The following is a 20,302-nucleotide window of genomic DNA, read 5'->3' as shown; positions in this document are numbered from 1 at the left end:
CGCCCCCCCCCCCCCTTCCCACAGCTCAGCTGCTGCTCCGCAATGGGAGCCGCCGCCGTCGCCGCTGTGTAGTTTTCCGTGCTCCTCCTTTTCCTCCTCCTCTTTCTCCTCCTCCTCAGGGCCCCAGTCAGGCCGATCCGCTCCGCTCACGGTAAGCGCCCCCCGCCCCCGCCCGCCCCGCGCTGCAGCAGGAGAGGCCCTCCCGCGCGGCCTGCGCCGCCTCACTCCGGGGGCGCTGGGCCGGGGGTGTCGAGGCCGGCGCGGTTTGCCGAGAGCGTCCAGGGCGCGGGGGAGGGGACCGGCTGCGCGGCGGCGGCGGCGGCGGCCGGACCGCCATCTTGCGCCGGCCCCGGCGGGGGAGGGATCCCGGCGCGACGCGGCAGACGGCTCGGGGCGGCAGGCCGGAGCCGCGCCGGCCCCGCCGCCTCTGCCTCCGTCGCCTCCTCCGCCTCCTCCACCTCGCCTCCCAGGGCCTGCGCGCCTGTTGGCCCAGCCTGCGCTCGGCTCTTCTCTCTGGACTCGGCTCCCTTTGGTCGGCCGTACATTTTGTGCCGATGTTTGGCGGGGACCCATGCTTCCCCCACAGCAACGCTCCCCGGAGTCTCTTCGTGGTAGACCGAGGCCGAAGGGGGTGCCGAACCCTCAGGCATCCGGGGCCCTCGGGCCCCTGACCCCGTGCCCAGGTGCCCAGTCATCCGTCCCACGCTCACACCCTCATGCTTGTCAAAGGGACCCCCCCCCCCCCCCGCTCTGTCCCGTTATTGTCTCCAGAAGGGCCCTGAGGAGAGACGTGCAGTCGGATACACAGTTTACTGACCGAGCTTTTCGGGGTTTCACTTAGACGGAAAGAATGAGCTCACTGCGAGGTTTTTATCCGGCTATAGAGATGGAAGGAGTTCTCCCAACTTAGCTCAAGTTTGAAGGCTTCTGAGGAGAAATCGGCTAGAGAGGAGCAACGTCAAAGTGAACCCGCTTCTGCACGCACACGGGAAGACCTCGGTCCAGAGGGTTCTCTTTGTTAGCCAAGAGTCGCTTTTTTGAAAATTCGTGAACCTAGACTTCATTGCTTTCAGATTTGGACGGGGTCCTAAGAATTGGACGTCTACGAGCGCCATTAGACCTAACACTGAAACCTAGGAGGAGAGTTTTTAAAGTACAAAAGCCACCTCTTAGCATTTGTGAGAAGTCCTGCCTTGGGGGATGAGTGACAACTCAGGCTGTCTAACGGGAAACTTGCTGTGCCTTTGAAGGCACTGTTGTGCTTAGAGGATTGTTAGGGCTGTGTGCTCTTGACATCTTAAAGCATCAGTACAGATCCCGTTAGGTCTGTATCTTGCATTTGTATCTGACGTTGACACGCCCTATTTCTACCTCAAGACCCCTTTTGCATTGGTCTATGTTTATGGGACTGTTCTCGAAGATGAGGAAAGAGAGCCTCAGGGAGACGTCTTTAATGAGGTCATGGCTAGGAAGTGATAGAACCATTTCTACGACCTTAGGTTCTCTTGATTCCTTATTCAGTGCCCAGTTCACTACATTATGTTTCGTTTTGTGTGTGTGTGTGTGTGTGTGTGTGTGTGTGAGAATAAGGTGAGTGAAGAGAAGCATGGAGCCTCACCTCACAAAAATGAAGGGATACTGTTGAACTCCTTTTATATTTTTGTTTTTAAGAGTTTACCTCTTAGCTTTTCGGCTTTTTATTACTCAAGTTTTCATGTTATTTTTCATCCAAACATATTAAAAAGTTAAATAATAGCCCAGTTGGACCTTCATTTGTACCACCTACTTTTAAAAGTGTTGCCGTTTTGCGACATTTCCTTTATCTGCCTATCTGCATTCTTTTTGGTGAGCATTTATTTTCAGAGCACGTTGCAGATATCATGACAATTCACACCTAAGTCCTGTTGATATATCTATATGGATGTCATAAGAATAAGGCCAATTTTCTGTATAAGCACAATGCTGTAATCATACTTGAAGAATCTCTGCTATCTAATATAGATATGTAGTATGTATTCACATTTTCCCCATTGTCCAGAAAATGTCCTATTTAGTCCTTTGTCTTGGAACCAGTATCCAATCATGCATTAATTACATTTGTTTACATTTCTTTTAATTTAGTGTAGTTCTTTCTCTCACACTCTCTCTTTTTTTTGGATGACATTGCCCTTTTTGAAGAGACCATACTACCAGTTGTCTTGTAGAATAACCCACATTCTGTATCTTACTGACAGTTTCCTCTTCATTAGGTTCAAATTATACCTCTCTCCCCTATATTTTCTGTAAACCTGTAGATCTGAAGGCTTGTGTAGATCAGGCTTAATATTTTTGGCAAGAATACTTAAGTCATGCAGTGTACTTCACATTATACAACATCAGAAGGCACGTAAGGGAGGGTTATCCATTATCTTATTAGTGATCCTAAATTTGATCTCTCCAATAAAATGGTGACAGACTATCTTTTCAGACTAAGCATTTTCTTTTGCAATTAGCAAGTAATCTAGGGGGTGATGTTTTGTCATTAGTACTGATATGAATTTACCTGCAGTAATCTGATAATGAAATAATTGGGAGTGGTCTACTAGAAATGGATGTTTGAGGGTGAAGGAAAGGAGCAATTTTGGAGGATAGGACCAATTTATCTAGTTTAGGGAACTTGAAATTGCTGCTGCCCATTGGCATCAGAATCCAGAGGGGTTAGGAGAAAGGAGGCTCAGAAAGTAGATGTCAAGAGATTTTGCCCTCCTTTATTTAAAAGTTTGGGGCCCTTGTAGCATTAGGGAGCTGTGATTAATAGAGTTCTGAGGTAGTTAAATGTTGGAGAATTATAAATTTCAGCATTCCCACTTCAGCCCATTTGTACCAGGTAGGTTATCTAGTCCAGCCCTGCTTTAGTCCAGTGTTTTACTACTCAGAATTGGCTTTATCAGTAGGGGACAGGAAGGCAAAGGAAAGGAATAAATAATTTTTATACACTCCTCTCCCATACTTGCTTTATTTATTCAAGAGAACATTTAGAACCATACCACGATTTTTTTTTTCCTGTACAAATTCAGCAGAGGATGTATCTGAATGGAATAACAATTCTAGTAAGTAGAATGTAAACTATAGTTTTAACTGATAGGAAATTGGAGATTGTTGACAAGATGTTTTGTTCCATTTCGAAACTAACTTTTGAAAGGGGGAGATATATTTATTTATGACATGTTCATTAATTAAATATGTAATTCTGAATAGTTTATCTTTTCCTGCTTCTGAGGACTCATAAGATTTGAGTTTTCAGTCAGCTTATTTTAAAGATAAAAATAATGATTTACTTGGTAGTTTGTATCAAATGTGTGTTTGAAGTTTTTATTCATTTCTACAAAGCAATTTTTAAAAAATATTTATTAATTAATTAGAGACAGAGAGAGAAAGAAAGAGAGGCAGAGACACAGGCAGAGGGAGAAGCAGGCTCCATGCAGGGAGCCTGACGTGGAACTCAATCCCAGGTCTCCAGGATCAGGCCCTGGGCTGAAGGCGGCGCTAAACCGCTGAGCCACCCGGGCTGCCCATCTACAAAGCAATTTTCTTTAAGGACTCTTAACTATCATTATACCAGGAAAAATAGTGCAATTCACCATCTAGATTGAAAAGAACTATTTCTTTTTTTTTTTTCATTTTAAATTATTTTAATAATTTCCATTATGTAATTTATAGAATAAATGGATAATACAACTCAGTAGAGCTTCCGATTAGAATTTAAACATAATCTCTTTGTATGTATTTTGAAACATGAAAAACAAATATATATCATTCCTCTACTTACATACCACCCCTACAATGAATATGCATACTTTTAAAAGTTTTTATATGTACACAAAGAACATCTTCCTTTATTCTTCCCACTTTGAAGATCTGTGTAAAAAACTGATGTGGTTGAAGGGTTAGGTAAAATTCTCTTCCTAGTTCCTGCAAGTTCTTTTCCTAGTTGCATGAGGAATATTCTTCTTGGTAATTGAAGTTTTTCCTAGACACTGAAAGAATTCTCTGCATTATTAATTATTGATCATCATTTTCAAGTCATTTCAAGTATAGGTTCTGACCCTGTTAGTGTATCTACCTGTTCTGTGGTCTTTTTATAATACAGCTCTCTTCATGTTAATTTATGCAAGGTTTTTAAAAAAATATTTCTTTTTTGAGAGAGAGTGTGCACAAGAAGGGGGAGGGATAGAGGAGAGAATCATCAAGCAGACTCCCTGCTGAACATGGGGCTTGCTCCCAGGACCCTGATCTCATGACTTGAGCTGAAATCGAGAGCTGGTTGCTCAACCAACAGAGCCACCCAGGCGCCCCTGCAAGGGTTTTTGAATTCATTTACACTTGAGAATGCATTGAGCTGAGAAGAAAAACTAGTTTTTCTTAGGACAATAAGAATCATTAAATATGTATGTAAGTCCAGATTATGTGCAATTAACTTTTCTTGCTTCCCATTTGTGAAAATCCATAGAAGTTCAACCCTGTTCTTCCTGATTTTGTCAAATCAAGAAAATTTCTTGCTGGATAATACTAAGCCAGTTCTATACTTATAAAAATTTTGTCACAAGTTATATTTCTGACAGAAATTTTAAATTCATTTGTCCATTCTTGTAATTTTTGTATTACTCTTGATTCTGTTCTCATCCCTTTTCTGAAGTTCTATGTAGATCTATGTCTTTAAAGCTTAGGATGTTTCACTACCCCATGTTGCCAGCTTTGAAAGTATATGTACCTGAAATGGGCAACATTTTCTGAATGTGACTACTCATCAGCTGTCATACCTGAATGTGGAATGTGTCCATCTTGTCAATAATGATTTGAGATTTAAAATACTTATGATAAGTTCTAGCTTATCATTCCAGGGTGGGGTTTTTTTGTTTGGTTGGGTATTTTTTTTCATGTGCATCATTAAATGCAGTATTTGAAGAATTTTTTTAAACTTTTGATGGTTCTTAAATTTTATTGAAGGGAGGATGGCCATCTTCTTTGCTTCATAATTGCAAGATATTTTCAGTTCTAAGATTTGCAGATACCAGTTAGCATGACCAATCCAATGAATTTAAAAATTTTACACATCATCTATTTCCTTCCAGTCACCATTATATACATCTGCATTCAACATTTGTCCACTTATGAACTGTATCAAGTTAATCTCCGAAGATTCAGTCTGAGATGCCCCGAATTTCATCAATAGAGTCTAAAGTGCTTGCTGTCTATCTTTGCATTCATTTTTAAGTTCATCTAATAATTGTGAAATGTGACCTCTGCCAGTTTTCTTTTGTTCCATATTGGACAGAAAATAAAAGTTCTGAGTTCTTAATTACATTCAGTGAAAACTAAAGACAGATGAAGATCAGGATATGCTGCGCTAACATATGCCACTTTGACCTAAGGATTATTTGGAGTGTACAGCAATCAACAGAATTAACAGAAACAAAAACTGTTTTCTCCTGTTATCTGCCTAGAAGCTGGTCATATATATTCCTTTAAAAAATTTTTATTCATTCATGAGAGACACAGAGGCAGAGACACAGAGGGACAGGCTCCATGCAGGGAGCCTGATGTGGGACTTGATCCCAGGTCTCCAGGATCATGCCCTGAGCTGAAGGCGGCGATAAACCGCAGAGACACCTGGACTGGTCATAAATATTCCTTTGTGAGGATGTTTTCCCCCTGGTAGTAGGAAAAGAAGAGTGGTTCTTACTACTTGAGATGGAAAGTTAATACCAAGATGAGTTTGCATAAACAGACCTACTGAAAATAACCTTTTATCTTCCATTAGTTCTCCCATGTATTTCCCAGTTACTTCTTCATGATTTATTGTCTTTCAAAGCCCTAATCCCCTTTCCTTTGTTAAAATGGTATATAAGACTTTGAGTTTAACCACTTCTTTGAGCTTTACTGCTTTTCTGTGAATTCCCGTGATGTAAATATTAAAAAAAAATTATGTGCTTTTCTTTCTGTTAATCTGTTTTCTGTTAGTTTAATCCACAGGTCCCCAGGTACTGCAACATAAAAGGGTAGAAGTAAAGTTTTCCCTCCTCGATGCAGACTACAAAATGATGTCTTCAATCTTATATATCTTTTTGAAAATTGATGCAATATTTTGTGCAAAACAAGAAAACTGAAAGATAAGAAAAGTGAAATTTAATGCATAGTGATGACTTCATTGTCACATCCTTCTAGACAATTAAATCATTATGTTTTCTTGTTTTTTTTTGTAAACATGGTTGGGAATATTTGTTTAGCAACAGTGAAATAATACCTAGAATGATGGAAGTAGTAAAATATTTCAAGATGTAGGAAAAGTAAAATCACTAAGATCATATAATGTATCTTAGATTTATAAAAGATCTATAGGCTCACATAGTAATTGTAAAATACAATGAGATTTATTCTGTTTAAAAGTAATAAAATGTTGTTTGAAGATTTCTAGGAAACAAAAGCCATAAAATGTCAATCTTTACAGCTAGAACTACTCAAGAAAGAAAAAACTAAAATTGTTTCTGTGGATTCTGATAGTATTCACTGAAGGTTAATGGTTAATTTGATCCATTAGATATATACAGAGCCCCACCCCTTTCTAACACACATAGTAAACCTGTCTGCCTCTCCATCTCCTACCATGATAGTTTTTTCAGCTGTTTCCACTCCATCTCTAATGAATACAAATAGTACTTAGAAAGTTATTCCTTGAGGTTTCTGTTCCAAAATATTTTCGTTGTTACCATTTTTTCTTCCCTTCCCAACTTTACCTTCAGAGCTCCTCTGAGGTAAAAAATGATCAAGTGAAACTCTGTATGATCAGGGTGTACTATTTAGGCTTTTTGGTGGACTGGATTAAACTAAAATATATATATTTTAAAGATCTTATTTATTCATAGAGACAGAGAGAGAGAGGTAGAGACACAGGCAGAGGGAGAAGTAGGCTCTATGCAGGGAGCCCGATGTGGGACTCGATCCTTGGTCTCCAGGATCACGCCCTGGGCTGAAGGCGGCACTAAACTGCTGAGCCACCTGGGCTGCCCTAAAATATTTTTTATTTCAATTATTTTTCATTGCAAACATTTCTGCTTTTCTGGTTAGTACATTATGATGAGCATAGTGTGATTTTTTTGGAATGGTACATGTTTTGCATCTTTGTGTTTTTAAACAGTGCTTTATACACTGCTTAATAAATGTTTTTTCTTAGAGTTGTGTTCATCACTGAATACTCTCTGTTTAAAATTATTATTTTAGATTGGCATATACAAAATTTTTGACCAGCCAGTATAGCCAGGATAGTAATTTAGCTCTCCTTTTTAAACGGTGGCTTTGACTTGATTTATGTAGTATAGCAGTTCTCTGAGTGTGGTCTTGGGGCCTTGAGGTGCTTTCAAGAGTTCTACAAGATCCTCCCTTAACTACCTACCTTTCTTGTGAGGCTAGATTTTCCTTATTTCAGCAGAAATATGTAGTGCAACAGATTAAATATAGAAACAGATAAGAGAATACAGCTCTTTATTAAGACAGTTATTCATGGGTTTTTCAGAAATGTAAAACAGTGCCACCTCTCTAAATATTTTGTTTTAGAAAATGTCTTTCACACAAATATTAATAGTTAATGGATTTATTATAGTCATTTTTAAGTAAATTAATCTATCTTAAATTCCTTAGGGTGGGGTTTGTCTACTTCTAAGATTTCATCCTTAGAAGTTAATCAAACACATATTTTCTTTTTTCCTTTCTTTTTTTTTTGCTAGCTTTGGGATTTCTTCAGTATGACAACTGCTTGAATGACTTTCATTTGATGGGTATTAACCAAAGCAAAGATCATTAGTCTATGAAATAATTTGCTTCTTGTTTCTAGGCTTTACCCCTGTGTGTTCCTTGTCTTGTGGGTAATTGTTACCTTTGGCAAGTCTGAGAAGCAAAACCTGAAGGGTTTGGGAGGGTTGTGAGTGTTTTATATGTAAGTAATCCTGTCTCCTGCTTTGTTCACTCATTTTGCTTTTCCCGTTCAGTGTTTAAGACTGACTTTACACAGGATTTCTGTTTGCTGACAGAAAGACCCTAATAAACAGAATGGCTTTATTTGTCTTATGGGTAAAAATAAATAATAGACCTCTTAACTTTATTGAATAGAGAAAAAGTAAATAAGAAAATCGACCGTACTTTTTTGACAGTACATTATTAGTATTTGTGTTTGAGAAGTTAAACATAAGAGATATCTTTCTAATCTTTTGTTGTAGACTATAAAATATATTCATAGATCATATTTCATCCTTAAGATAAATGCTTCTCTGAGATGGATTGTATTATCATCATCTGTCCTTTACAGATGAGGGAATTGTGTTTCAGAAAGTTCATTTCATTCATTGTAATACTTATTGGGTACCAGATGCTGTATATTAATTTTGTAGGGTATAGTGCCTTGGTCTTCCTTCATTCTATCCTCAGCTTTGTAATCTCAGAATTGTGTGTTCTTTTCTTGGGTTAGGTAGCATAGGAGTAGCATTGCAGCCTGGTAGCACCAACCACTGGTGGAAGTGCCAGTTCCTAGAACATTTGGTTGATTCTGTACCTCATTGCATTCTGGAAGCTTTTAAGACAAGGATTTCCAGCTCTGCATGGATTGATGGAGAGTTACTGAGTTTGGAATTGATATGTGACACAATGAAAACACTATTTTAGGACATGTTAATTTGGCGGTTCTGTGTTAAATGCATGAAGTCAGATCTGGATGCTGTGAGGCTGAGTATAAAGTGAATTTTACAAAGTAAATCTTACTATGGGTGTGAGGTTTTAAGGGCCTGAACAAGTACAGAGTGAATGGAAATGGATAGTTGTAGGAAATATTTTGAAGGAAGACTAGGACTGGGGAACTGATTAGGTATGCTAAGTAAAACAGGGAAACATTGAAAAGAACTTACAAGGTGGGACACCTGGGGGCTTATTTGGTTAAGCATCTGACTATTGATCTCAGCTGAGAACTTGATGTTGGTGTTGTGAGTTCAAGCCCAGAGTTGAACTCTGTGCTGGATGTGGATCCTACTTTAAAAAAATTTTTAAGGTCTTAAAATCAGAAGGATGGCAGTTTCATTGGTGGAAAAAGAGAAGTGCAAAAGTAGAACGAATTTTTATAAATTGAGGTAAGGTTAACATAACATTTAAGTTCACCATTTAAGTTATTTTAAAGTGTACAATTCAGTGGCATTTAGTATACTTACAGTGTTAAACAGCATCAACACTAATCTTGGAATAGTACTTTTACCTTCTCCAAAGAAAACCCATTGCCCATTAAGCAGTCTCTGACCATTCTTCCCACCCCACAGTCCTTAGCAACCACGGATATACTTTCTGTCTCTGTGGATTTGCCTATTCTGGACATTTGATATTAATGAAATCATACAATGTGATACTACTTCTTTCACTTAGTGTAATGTTCTCAAAGTTCACCCATTTAGCATGTATCAGTACTTCATTTTTTATTGCTGAATAATATTCCATTGCATGGAAACATTTTGTTTATTCATTTATCAGTTCATGAACCTTTGGTTTGCTTTCACTTATTAGCCATTATGAATAATGCTCTAGAGCTGATTTTTGTGGAGAGGTCATTTTCAGTTTTTGAAGTAATGAATTTGACATGAGTTTAAATATCCAGATAGCAGTTTTCAGCAGTTAAGAGATGATAGGCTGGAACTTAGCTGAGGAGTCAGAGTTGGAGGTTAACATTTGATGATTGTATATGCTATTGAGCATCTGGAAATTAATAAATCTGTCATTTGGGGAACAATTTGTGTAGGGCTGAGAACTAAATTCTACGAAAAACCTGATTTTACACTATTTAAGGAACAAGAGAATATGGAGAATCTATCAACAGTAGAAGATGGGTAGAGAACCAGTCTATTGTATAAAAATTTTTTGAGGAAGATGTTTCAAGAAATTGGGTTAAAACAGATGTGAGATAAGGAAAATGTAAATGAAGAAAGGGTATTGATTTAGCAATGGGGAGGTTATTGGGATCTTCAGATGGATACCTTCAGCAGAATACTGTGCAGTAGAAAATGTAGTAGCTGTACTGCTGTGCTCAGCTTAGTTTTGACTGACAGAATGGGTGGTGCTAACTAGAGCAAATGGATGCAGGCTGGATAGGGTCTGCAGATTGATTTAGATTGATTTGTAGATGTAAGCAGTCTACTGAAGCTTAGGCCTTTTACTTATATTAAAAAATTTTGTGTTATCAAACATGTTAAAATTTTAAAAAGTTGGTTTATCATGATTTGAGATATTGCTCTGAATTAGTATCAATGAAGTAGATTGGGAGTTGACATCAAACAGGTTTATTAAAATGCAATTTATATTGTTTAATTAAAATTATCAACTATTTTTCTTCAGGAATTTACTTGCTTTGAATAAACTAAAAAATTTTATCCTCACTATTGAACTTCAACCTAATTGCTTCATTCATTACATTGAACTTGAAAGTTTCTAGAAAATATTTGGGTATGGTAGGTTGATTACCAAAAGATTTATTCATAATACCAAAATGGCATTTCATAATTCAACATTCTCAATTAGAGCAGTTTTTTTTAACTGAAATAATAAGTCCCCTTTGTCTCTCTGTCTAGACAAAAATTTATATCCTTATACCAGATGGATATATTTATGATATTAGGGTTGGGGTCCTCGGAGATGTTGAGAGTGACCATTTTCAATTACATGATGCTTGAATTTTTCATATTTTTCTTTGGTGATCTGTCACATCTTGAGTTCACTTCATTTCCTGATATTTTAATTGTTCAATACTTAATACTAACAATACTATTAATTGTTTTGTTTTATGTTAGATGAAATCTGTGATTTTGGTCTTGTTCCTGGTGGAGGCAAATAGTATATGGCTGAAACCTCTGGCCTTTTAAGTGCCTAGATTTGAATCCTTGCTCTACTCTTGTGTTATTTTGAGCCAGGTACTTCACCTCTGTAATTGAGTTTCTACAGCTGTAGAGTGAGGATAAGAATAGTGTCTACCTCATAGAGTTTTTGAGAATTAGACAAAGTGATATATGCATTTAATTAATGTTAGCTAATAGTAATGATAATTGTTATTATAAATAATAATTTGTAATTATAACATGATAGTGTATAATAAAGTAGTTGTGTTGAAGCTCAACACTAGGAATGAAATTCTCTAGTTTACTCAAAACACGTAACTATTACTAATACTGTTACTGTTACCACGTGAGCCACAAAGAATAAGTTATCCTCTTTCCTACTTTCTCATGACAAATTTAAAAATAACTGTAAATAGCTTTCACTTCTACCACCCCATCCCATAGTCTCATGTTTCCTAGGTTAAATACCTTTAGTCCGTTGACCTAGACAGAGCTTTAATTTTAATTCATTATAATGGACATATGTTGCTTTTGCTCTCCAGCATCTTCCCTCCTACTTTGGTAACAGCATGATTTTCCTTTGGGAAAATCTTTATCTTACTGTTTTTTTTTTGTTTTGTTTTTTGTTTTTGTTTGTTTGTTTGTTTGTTTGCTTAGTGGTTGGATTGTTGGATCTCTACCTCTGGTACTGGGGAGAGCATGGATGTAGGACTAAACCTAAGTGGTAATGTTTGGCTTTGGGAAAGGCATATGACTTAAGTTCTCCAATGAGAACTAGTCCTCTTGTTAGTGTACTCAAATTGAATGTTATGTTGGAGCTGGTATGTCTAGTTGTTCAAAGTGGGGAACCTCTTCTGACGGTAGAAACAACATAGAGAAAATGAAGTCCAGGAATGGAGCTTTATATATCATTGTTTAAATTGTACCTGTATTTAGTTCTGTAAGTGAGCCCGGAATTCTCTTTTTGCTTAAGCCAGTTTGAGTTGGGTTTTCTGTTACTTACAGTTGAAAGAGTCCTAGCCAATACACAATATGCCAAGTGGGGATCAGTTAGGAGAGAATGGAATAAAACCACTGTCTCTTTGATTATACAATCAAATTCTGTTATTTTGACACTGTATTACAAATCTGATCATAACAATTCTTGCTTAAAATCCCCTCATTGGCTTTCCATTGCTCTTAGGTTAAGGAAAAAAAATTCCTAGCGTGATCTGTGTAGTATTTTGTTTGACTTCTGTCTTACCTCCTATCATATACCTCCTTGCTTTTCTTTTTCACTCATACTAGTGTGTGGTTGAAATGTGCCCTTTTCAAGAATAAGTTTGATTTTTAACAGTAACCTGTTAACTGGACTGATTTTTTAAAAAGATAGGTACTTAGTTTTCTAACAGTAAAGCATTTTATTTTATTTTTCAAAAAATATTTATTCATGGGAGAGAGACAGAGAGAGGGAACGAGAGAGAGAGAGAGAGAGAGAGAGAGAGAGAGACTGGCAGAGGGAGAAGCAGGCCCTCTGCTGGGAGCCTGACGTGGGACTGGATCCCGGGTCTCCAGGATCACGCCCTGGGCTGAAGGCGGCGCTAAACCGCTGAGCCACCTGGGCTGCCCAAGCTTTTTAAAGAATAAGAGGCATAAAAGTGGAAAGTACTGCTTTGAAAATTTGTTTCATTTGCTTAATGTTTGTAAATAAATTTAATAAGTTAATTTCTTTATAAAATTTCATAAACACCTGAATTTTATGAAATCAAATTTTAGTTGTGTGTCTTTTTCAATTATCTAGAGTTTATTGCTTATGCTTTAATGTTTATATTTGTGTGATTTATATGCCAACGTACACATCATCATTCTCTGTTTTGCTAACCCTGTTACAATTAATTTCCATGATGCAATCAATAGGTGATGCATATTAAGGTGATTTAAAAGTGGAATTTTTAAAATGACTCTCTGTCCTAAAAAGATTATGTATGTTGTTTTTTTTTTTTGTATGTTTTTAAGATAACATTAAAATGAATTTTCTAGTATCACCTTGAGATAGTTGGAAATTCTTGAGAGATCACAGAACCAGGGTTGGAAATATTAGATTGTAACTCATAGTTAAAAACCTACTCTGAATCCTTAAAGCTCTATTCTTTCAGGATTAGAATTCTAAAATTATAGACCTCCATTTCAGTATGCCATTGGTCACAAAGACTGAAGAATTGTTTATACAATGAAATAGAGCATAAACCGAAGCTTTAAGTCAGTGGGAATGATTTGAATACCTGATTTTTTTTTGTGGAATTTGTGAGAGGAAAAAAATGACAGATTAAACTTTTCTGAACAATGTTCTAGTGACCCTATGTCATCCAAATCACTCCACTGAAAAACTCTTCTCAGTAAAATTGTTCAAGGCTTAGTGTTTCTTACAGCCAGCTTGTTAATCTTATGCAAAATTTATGAGTTAGTTGAGCATTATTTGTATGTGCTATCTTTATTTTGAATAAAAATTCTCACTATTTAAATGATTATATTAATTTTGGTTTTATATTTTCCCTTTTATAAAACCAGATAATTTCTAAATGCTCAGCTAAGAGCTTGTAAATTCTAGTATAATAACAAAATTGTGATTTGCTCTTAGAGTTCTTGAAAATGATAGGAAGAACAGAGTTAAAAATTAAGATTGATTGGATGATTTCTGTATGTTAGGTACTGAGCTATGTGCTTTTTGTGTATTATCTGACATAATCTTCACTATAACTTTATGAAATAAGTTACATATAGTAAAGCAAGGCACAGAGTTTAACTTGCCCAACATCATACAGATAATAAATGATTGAGTCAGAATTTGAATGTGGAATTCAGTATTCACCATGTTTTACTGTTTATTGTTAATAAAATATTTAAAGTACACAGTATAGAGCTAAATTAAGCTATAGAGATTATTAGTTGAACTAAGAACTGAGACCCAGAATTGTAAAATGATTTGATTGAAACTGTAACAGTGCTGGGGCTATGACTTGGTTCTTTTGGCTCCTAGCCTAATGCTCTTTTTTTATGTGCACACTCTACAGTTGGGATTTGTGGAATTGCTTAATCTTTTATTGGAAAGTAAATAGACCCATATCTAGTACATAGCACACCTGTACTACCCTGTGTGCTTTATATACCAGATCAAATGCATTACCTTTATTTAACACAGTGATATTATATCAGGTGGTACCTATTAATGGATAAGAGTAAATTTTTCAAATTAAAAATTTAGATCTGCTTTTCCATTGATTTTTAAAATTTTTGTAGAAAAAATTAAGATACAGTTTTATGTATATATAAGCTGATACAAAAAATAGTAAAATAGGAATTAAAATTATTTGTATGAGCTGTCTCCAACAGTTAATGAATTATTTTCTAAAAAGTCTTTGATAAGTCAATTAATTGGAATTCATTTTTTTCTTCATAGAAACAGGTATATTAAATGTGGTTATGAAATGAGTCAGTAGCTGTAATTGAGCGTTCTCTTTTTCTGGCTGTTTTGGGGCTAAGTCTGAGCCATAGAAGCTATTAGAGATGTTTTGGAACTTTGAGATTCCCCGCTGCTTATCTTTGCTGGATATTCCACTTCAGTGGCCGCTGATTTAATCCTTCATAGAATTCCATGCCTTACCACCAAAATTCTGAAGTGGTGACCTGAGAGGTTTATATGGTGGTAGTTTTGGCATGCTTGCCAAAGGAATCCATGAAAGTGTTTGTTTATTAATCAGAACAAAATATTGTAGTGATTCTTTAGTCCAGTGTTGCACAGTAGGAATGTTCTGTAGCCGTACTAATACAGTAGCCACCAGCCACATGTGGCTTTGAGCATTTGAAATGTGGCTAGTAAAACTGATGAGCTGAATTTTAAATTTTATTTAATTCTAATTAGTTTAAACTTAAATAGTCACGTGTGACCAGTGGCTACTGTTATATTACACAGTACAGCTTTAGGCTGAGATTTTGGTTCTGTTTACATCTGAGGATTTCCATCTTTATCATGTGTTTGAGACGCTATCAGTTAGGGTTTTTAAGTAGGCTACTATGGTCCTTAAGCTTTTGAAAGTAGGTTATCTTAAAGTCATCTCTATCATAATAGGCAATAGATGTCTGTTCATATAGACAAGTCATTCATTAATTGAATATTTGTAAATTGAATACTAATTTCAGAGTTTTGGCGAGATATTTATATTATCACTTAGCAAAAAATATTATATGTATGTCAACTATGTAATATTCAATATAACCATTATTATAACTCAATATAACTACTAACAAAAAATATATGAGTCTCATAAGCTGTGTAATTGTGGCTCTTAAAAAATATTCTGTCAACTTGGTAGCAGTAGGTCCTTAACAGGAGCAAAAATTGCCACAAATTTATTTCCTTGACATATTCATAACACTGATATTAGTTTAGAGATAAACTACAACTATTCAAATAATTAAGTTAATGGGATTTAAATAGTCAGACTTCAGAACTTGGTGAATTCAGTTAAACACAAGACTCATTAGAGTCTCAAGGCACCTGGGTGGCTTTGTTGGTTAAGTGCCCCAACTTTTGATTTTGGTTCAGGTCATGATCTTGGGATCTTGGGGTCGAGCCTCATGTGAGGCTCTGTGCTCAGTAGGGGAGTCAGCTTGAAGATTCTTTCTGCCCCTCTCTCCCTCTGCCTCCCTTCCACTCATATTCTCTGTCTCAATCAATATTTTTTTTTTTAAAAAGATTCATTAGAGTCTTGTGATAGTAGCTAAAACATTTACAAGAGTAACTTCTGAGGTTAATAGTTATTTTTCCCTGTGGATTAATGTATCCAAATAAATTGGGAAACTAAAACGCAGGAAAATTGGCTGAGGATAAGAGAAATATAAAGATTGAATGAGTGTGCATTGTAGTATTTTATGGTTTCTATCCAGCTTTTATCTTTTTCTGCTTTATAACTAAAACTTACTTTAAAAATTTATAAATTCTGTAAAATTTATGCTGTTACATGTGTGGGAATCCAGAATAATTCTTGTTTTAAATAAATGAATTAAAATTTCTTTTTGATAATTTTTATTCTACTAGCAGTTTTTCAATCCCAAAAAAATATAGATATATTAGATTATAAATTTCTGAAGGCAAGGACTGTGACTGATTCATCTTTTTTTTTTCCCTAGAACTTAGCATGTTATCTGAATAGTTATATTTTTTAGGCTTATTTATTTCTTTAATAATCTATACCCAGCCTGGGGCTCAAACCCACAACCCTGAGAACAAGAGTCGTATGCTCTTCTGACGAAACCAACCAAGTGCCCCAATGAGTAGTTATTTTTGAATGAATTATTCTGTGATGAAATATGTCCAATTCATTTTCTTTCCCTTTTAATATCTTTGATTAAAAAACAAAAATATAAACTAAAATTTATTCAAAGTTATATATATATATATTTTTTTTGAGTAATACCCAATCATTTTGTTCTGTGAAAAGACACGGAAGTGGTTGTCGGGCTCAAAGTTATATTTTCTTGTGGAAATAGTTACATTTATATCTGAAATGTGAATAGATTACAGTTAAAGATTAGTATCACTTATATTTGAAAATTCACTTACTAAAACAATACATCATGAAGTGATTACTCATTTTTACAAAAGGATACTTCAAAAAATTATTTGTAAGTTAATAATTCAGACTTCTTCTAAGTAGTGAGTGCTTATTAGAGTCAACATTTTATTTACTAAATTTGGGTTCATTCAAGAATGAAAAAGTTATATAAAGTGAGTTGCAAGTCTGTCAGACATATCAAACTTAAAAATTGAGCTTTTCATAGGAAAAAAATTCAAATATGTACATTTAATTTAATGAGATCCATTCTAATACTAGGTATCTTTATTTTATAGGAAGGAAAACTGAGATATAAATTGCTTTCTTGTCTGGAGTCACATGGTGAGTTTCAAGATCAAAATTAGATCCAAGAATTTCTGAACCCCAAGTTTCATGTTTCAATATTTGGCTTTACTTAACGTGACTCATAAAATTGACTGATATCATGTGTCAGTACTTAGGTGACAATTTACAGAAAGTCAACTCTGCAACTTGATGGGCGACAACCCTTTTCAGCCAAAAAGTAAGTGTTGCTGCCACAACTGATACTAGTATACATATATGTGGCTTTTGTACTGATAAATTTGCTTCAATAGAGAGGAGAGGTAGGCACAAATTTCTAAAAGACAAAAAAAACCTTAGTTATTAGAGTAACAAATGCTCACATAAGAAACAATGTAAATTAAAAACTGAGTAAAGTAGGAATGAAGTGTTTTTTCTCCTTATGCCCAGTGATTTGTATTAATTTGGTATACATAATTACCTATGTTTCTTTTATGCATAGACAAAAAATAATTATTTCTATAAAGCATAAAACTGTTATGTATCTTTAAAGTATTTTTTTTTTCTTAACAGTATATCCTGGATGTATTGATAGTGTCAGGGTCCTAAGAAGAATGAGGAAGACCTTTGTATTGTTTGCTAGGCTTCTATAAAGGAGTACCATAGACTGGATGACTTAAATAACAGAAATTTATTTCAGAATTTCTCACAGATTTGGGGACTAGAAGTATAAGATGAAAATGTTGGCAGGGTTGATTTCTTTTGAGGGCCATGGAGGAAGGATCTGTACCAGGCCTCTCTTTGGCTTATAGATGGCCATATGCTTCCTATATCTTTAGATGGTCTTACCTCCAAGCATGTATCCATGTCCTGAACTTGCCTTTTACTGAATTAGCGCTTACCCTAGTAACTTCATTTTAACCTTATCACCTCTTTAAAGATCCTGTCTCCAAATAAAGGAATATTGTGAGATACTGATGGTGAGGACTTTAACATATGAATATTGGAAAAACACAGTTCAGCCCATAACAAACTAAGTGGAAACTTATTATCCATATACCATGAGTTCCCCTGATTTTTAAAAATTAGACATTGACTGACCACTTAGTTTCCTAGTCCATACATTGTTATATACTATGTGCCTACTGCCTATCTAGTGTTTAGAAGGAAATATACTTCAAAGAACTGTTTGGTTTTGGGACATGTAATAATATTTTTAATCATTTGGCTTGGAGAATTCTGTATGATTAATAAAACAATATAGTTTAGAAAAGAGTTCATGATGTTCATGACATTTGGGAAAATGGGAAGCCCCTTTTTTGGTAGATGGACTATTAATATTTAAATAATGTTAAGACAGAAAATAATTTGTGACATAGTTTTATATAAAGGAAAAAATTTAAAAATTTATAAAAGAATAGCTCTTAATATGATATGGTATTTCCTTTGTATGCCATCTCCAAAGCATTGGTTCAGTTAGTATCTTTTACAAACTGGTAGAACATTGTCCTAATTTTCAGTTAAAAGTAGAAGTGCTATTATTTTAATATGATAAAAACTTACCCTTAGAAATGACTATATTTAGATGATAAATGAAAGATGTTATCAAAGCTTGAATGCTGGAGGGGTTTTTTGTTTTAAATAGACCACTTCATTCTGTGTATCTAGTTATATCCACTTATATCCATCTCTGCTGTTACTACGTTAGTTTAGGCCTTCAGTACTGTTTCTCTTCTTCCCCTCTTCCTTTCCACCTTTTTTCTTTCCATTTTAACTTAAAGCAATATATGCACATAATTTAAAAAGTCAATCTGAAAAAGCTTTAAGTGGCTTAATGATAGTTTCTCAAAGAGTGCTTTTGTGCATATATGCATTTATGTTGTGCTGTCTGTTGCATAATCAGGTTTAACCATTTTCTAATAATGTTCTATCATGAGGGTTTTTGCTTTCTTAGAGCTACCCCTTCCTTCCCTCCAACTATCTTCCAATATAATATCTCAATATTTGATTTAATCCATAGTCGATGTATTCATTATGACTATAATAAATGCTCTTCACTGATGAGCATGGTAATATGCTTTTAATATGCTATTATACATATAATACACATATTTACCCTTCTCTCCCATCCTTTCTGCTTCCCTTTCTTTCTTTTTTCTCATTTATCCAGCAATTAATGCTTTTTATGTTTTTTCATTTTCTGTGTTGTATTAAAATCTGTAGGCACGTCTTCCCACACATGCCTCTCAATTCAGTTTTCTACACAGTAAAACTTGTCAGGTAATCTAAAACATTTTAGTCATCTTCTCTTTGGTGTCCTAGAGATATTACCTCCTGAAGTACAGTTCTAATCTAGTTTGGACTGGTTGTTTTCTGGTCTGCTGAACAACTATTGTCTTGGGACTTTGTATTGTATTGAATACTGTGTTTTCTATATTCCTGTGTCGTCTTCTTTCTTAGTTAAGTCTCATATATTTTTATGGATTCTGTAGTAGATTCCTGAGAAAAGTTACATGGGAAATAAATCTTGTATGATGTTGCTATTCTTTATTCTCACACTTGATGAAAGTTTGGGTAAAGAATTCTTTATTAAAAAATAATTTTGGTAAAAAATTATTTAAGTATTATTTACTGTCTTCTGCTAAAGTGTTATTCTATACTTCTTATTATTCTTGACCTTTTGTATATGAATGGTTCTTCCCACTTCACCCCAAAAACCCCCACCCCATAGATCTGAGATATTCTCTTTATCTCTTTTGTTCTGAAATTTCATGATGATATGTCTCAATGTCACTTTTTTCTTGATCTCATTGTGCTATGTACCGAATGAGGCCTTACAACCTAGAGATCTGTTTTTCAATCTAGGAAGTTTTCTTGTATTATTTCTTTGATAACCTACTCTCTGATTTTTTTTTTTATTCTTCTCTTTCTGTAAATTTTATTAGGTGAATGTTTTACTTTGAAATTGATTTTCTGGCAACCTTGTGTCCTCTTCTCTATTTAGTTTATACCTGTGTTTGTGTGTGTGTGTTTTTCTCTTTTTCTCTTAGTTCCACCTCTGGGGATATTTTGATTTTTTTAAAAAAAACAAATTAAAAAATTTTGGCTATCATATTGTTATATTTTTTGTTTTCTGAATATTTTATAACATTCTTATCTAATATCTCTAAAGATACTAATTATATTTTCTTTAATATTTTTCTTACTCTCTGCATTATCTCTTTTTCATAGGATTATTTATCTTTTTTATTGATTTGGCCTAAAATGAGGTTTTCCTGAAATTTTTGGTACTTGTTCATTAATATTTACATTCTTCCCAGGAGCTCTGTGCTTGGTCAGAACTTCTAGGTGGTGTATGTTCGTATTTACTGCATGTTCTTTGATCTGTTTCTTTAAATAAGAAATGTCTAATTTGCCCTGGCTGGAAAAAGTCTCACTTTATTCCCTTTAGTCTAGCACCTCATCCCTGCTTTGTGCCTGTAATTACTGAATTTGATTCAGTTTTTTAAATATATCTCCTATAAGCTGCCTCTT

At 35.2% G+C, this 20,302-nt stretch overlaps 1 protein-coding gene across 17 annotated transcripts in view; it reads left to right on the top strand.

The window, feature by feature from the left end:
• Nucleotides 1–20,302, top strand: part of ZNF280D (zinc finger protein 280D) — a 301,506-nt gene that overhangs the window by 176,584 nt on the left and 104,620 nt on the right. For 11 of the 17 annotated variants that reach the window (XR_013370328.1, XR_013370329.1, XR_013370332.1 and 8 more), the window contains exon 1: nucleotides 16,783–16,828. Coding sequence is in view for 4 of the 17 variants with exons in the window: in XM_077881215.1 (XP_077737341.1) it covers nucleotides 16,982–17,009 (28 nt within the window). In the remaining 13 variants the exon portion in view is untranslated. Of the gene's footprint in view, nucleotides 1–13; nucleotides 152–16,782; nucleotides 16,829–16,940; nucleotides 17,010–20,302 lie in introns of those variants that run through there. The other 6 variants (XM_077881212.1, XM_077881214.1, XM_077881215.1 and 3 more) reach the window with 6 other exon arrangements.

The sequence above is a fragment of the Canis aureus genome, chromosome 32 (assembly GCF_053574225.1).
Source record: "Canis aureus isolate CA01 chromosome 32, VMU_Caureus_v.1.0, whole genome shotgun sequence".
NCBI classification, from domain to species: Eukaryota; Metazoa; Chordata; class Mammalia; order Carnivora; family Canidae; genus Canis; species Canis aureus.
Note: the sequence above shows the minus strand (reverse complement) of the source record. Positions and strands in the feature narration are given on the sequence as shown.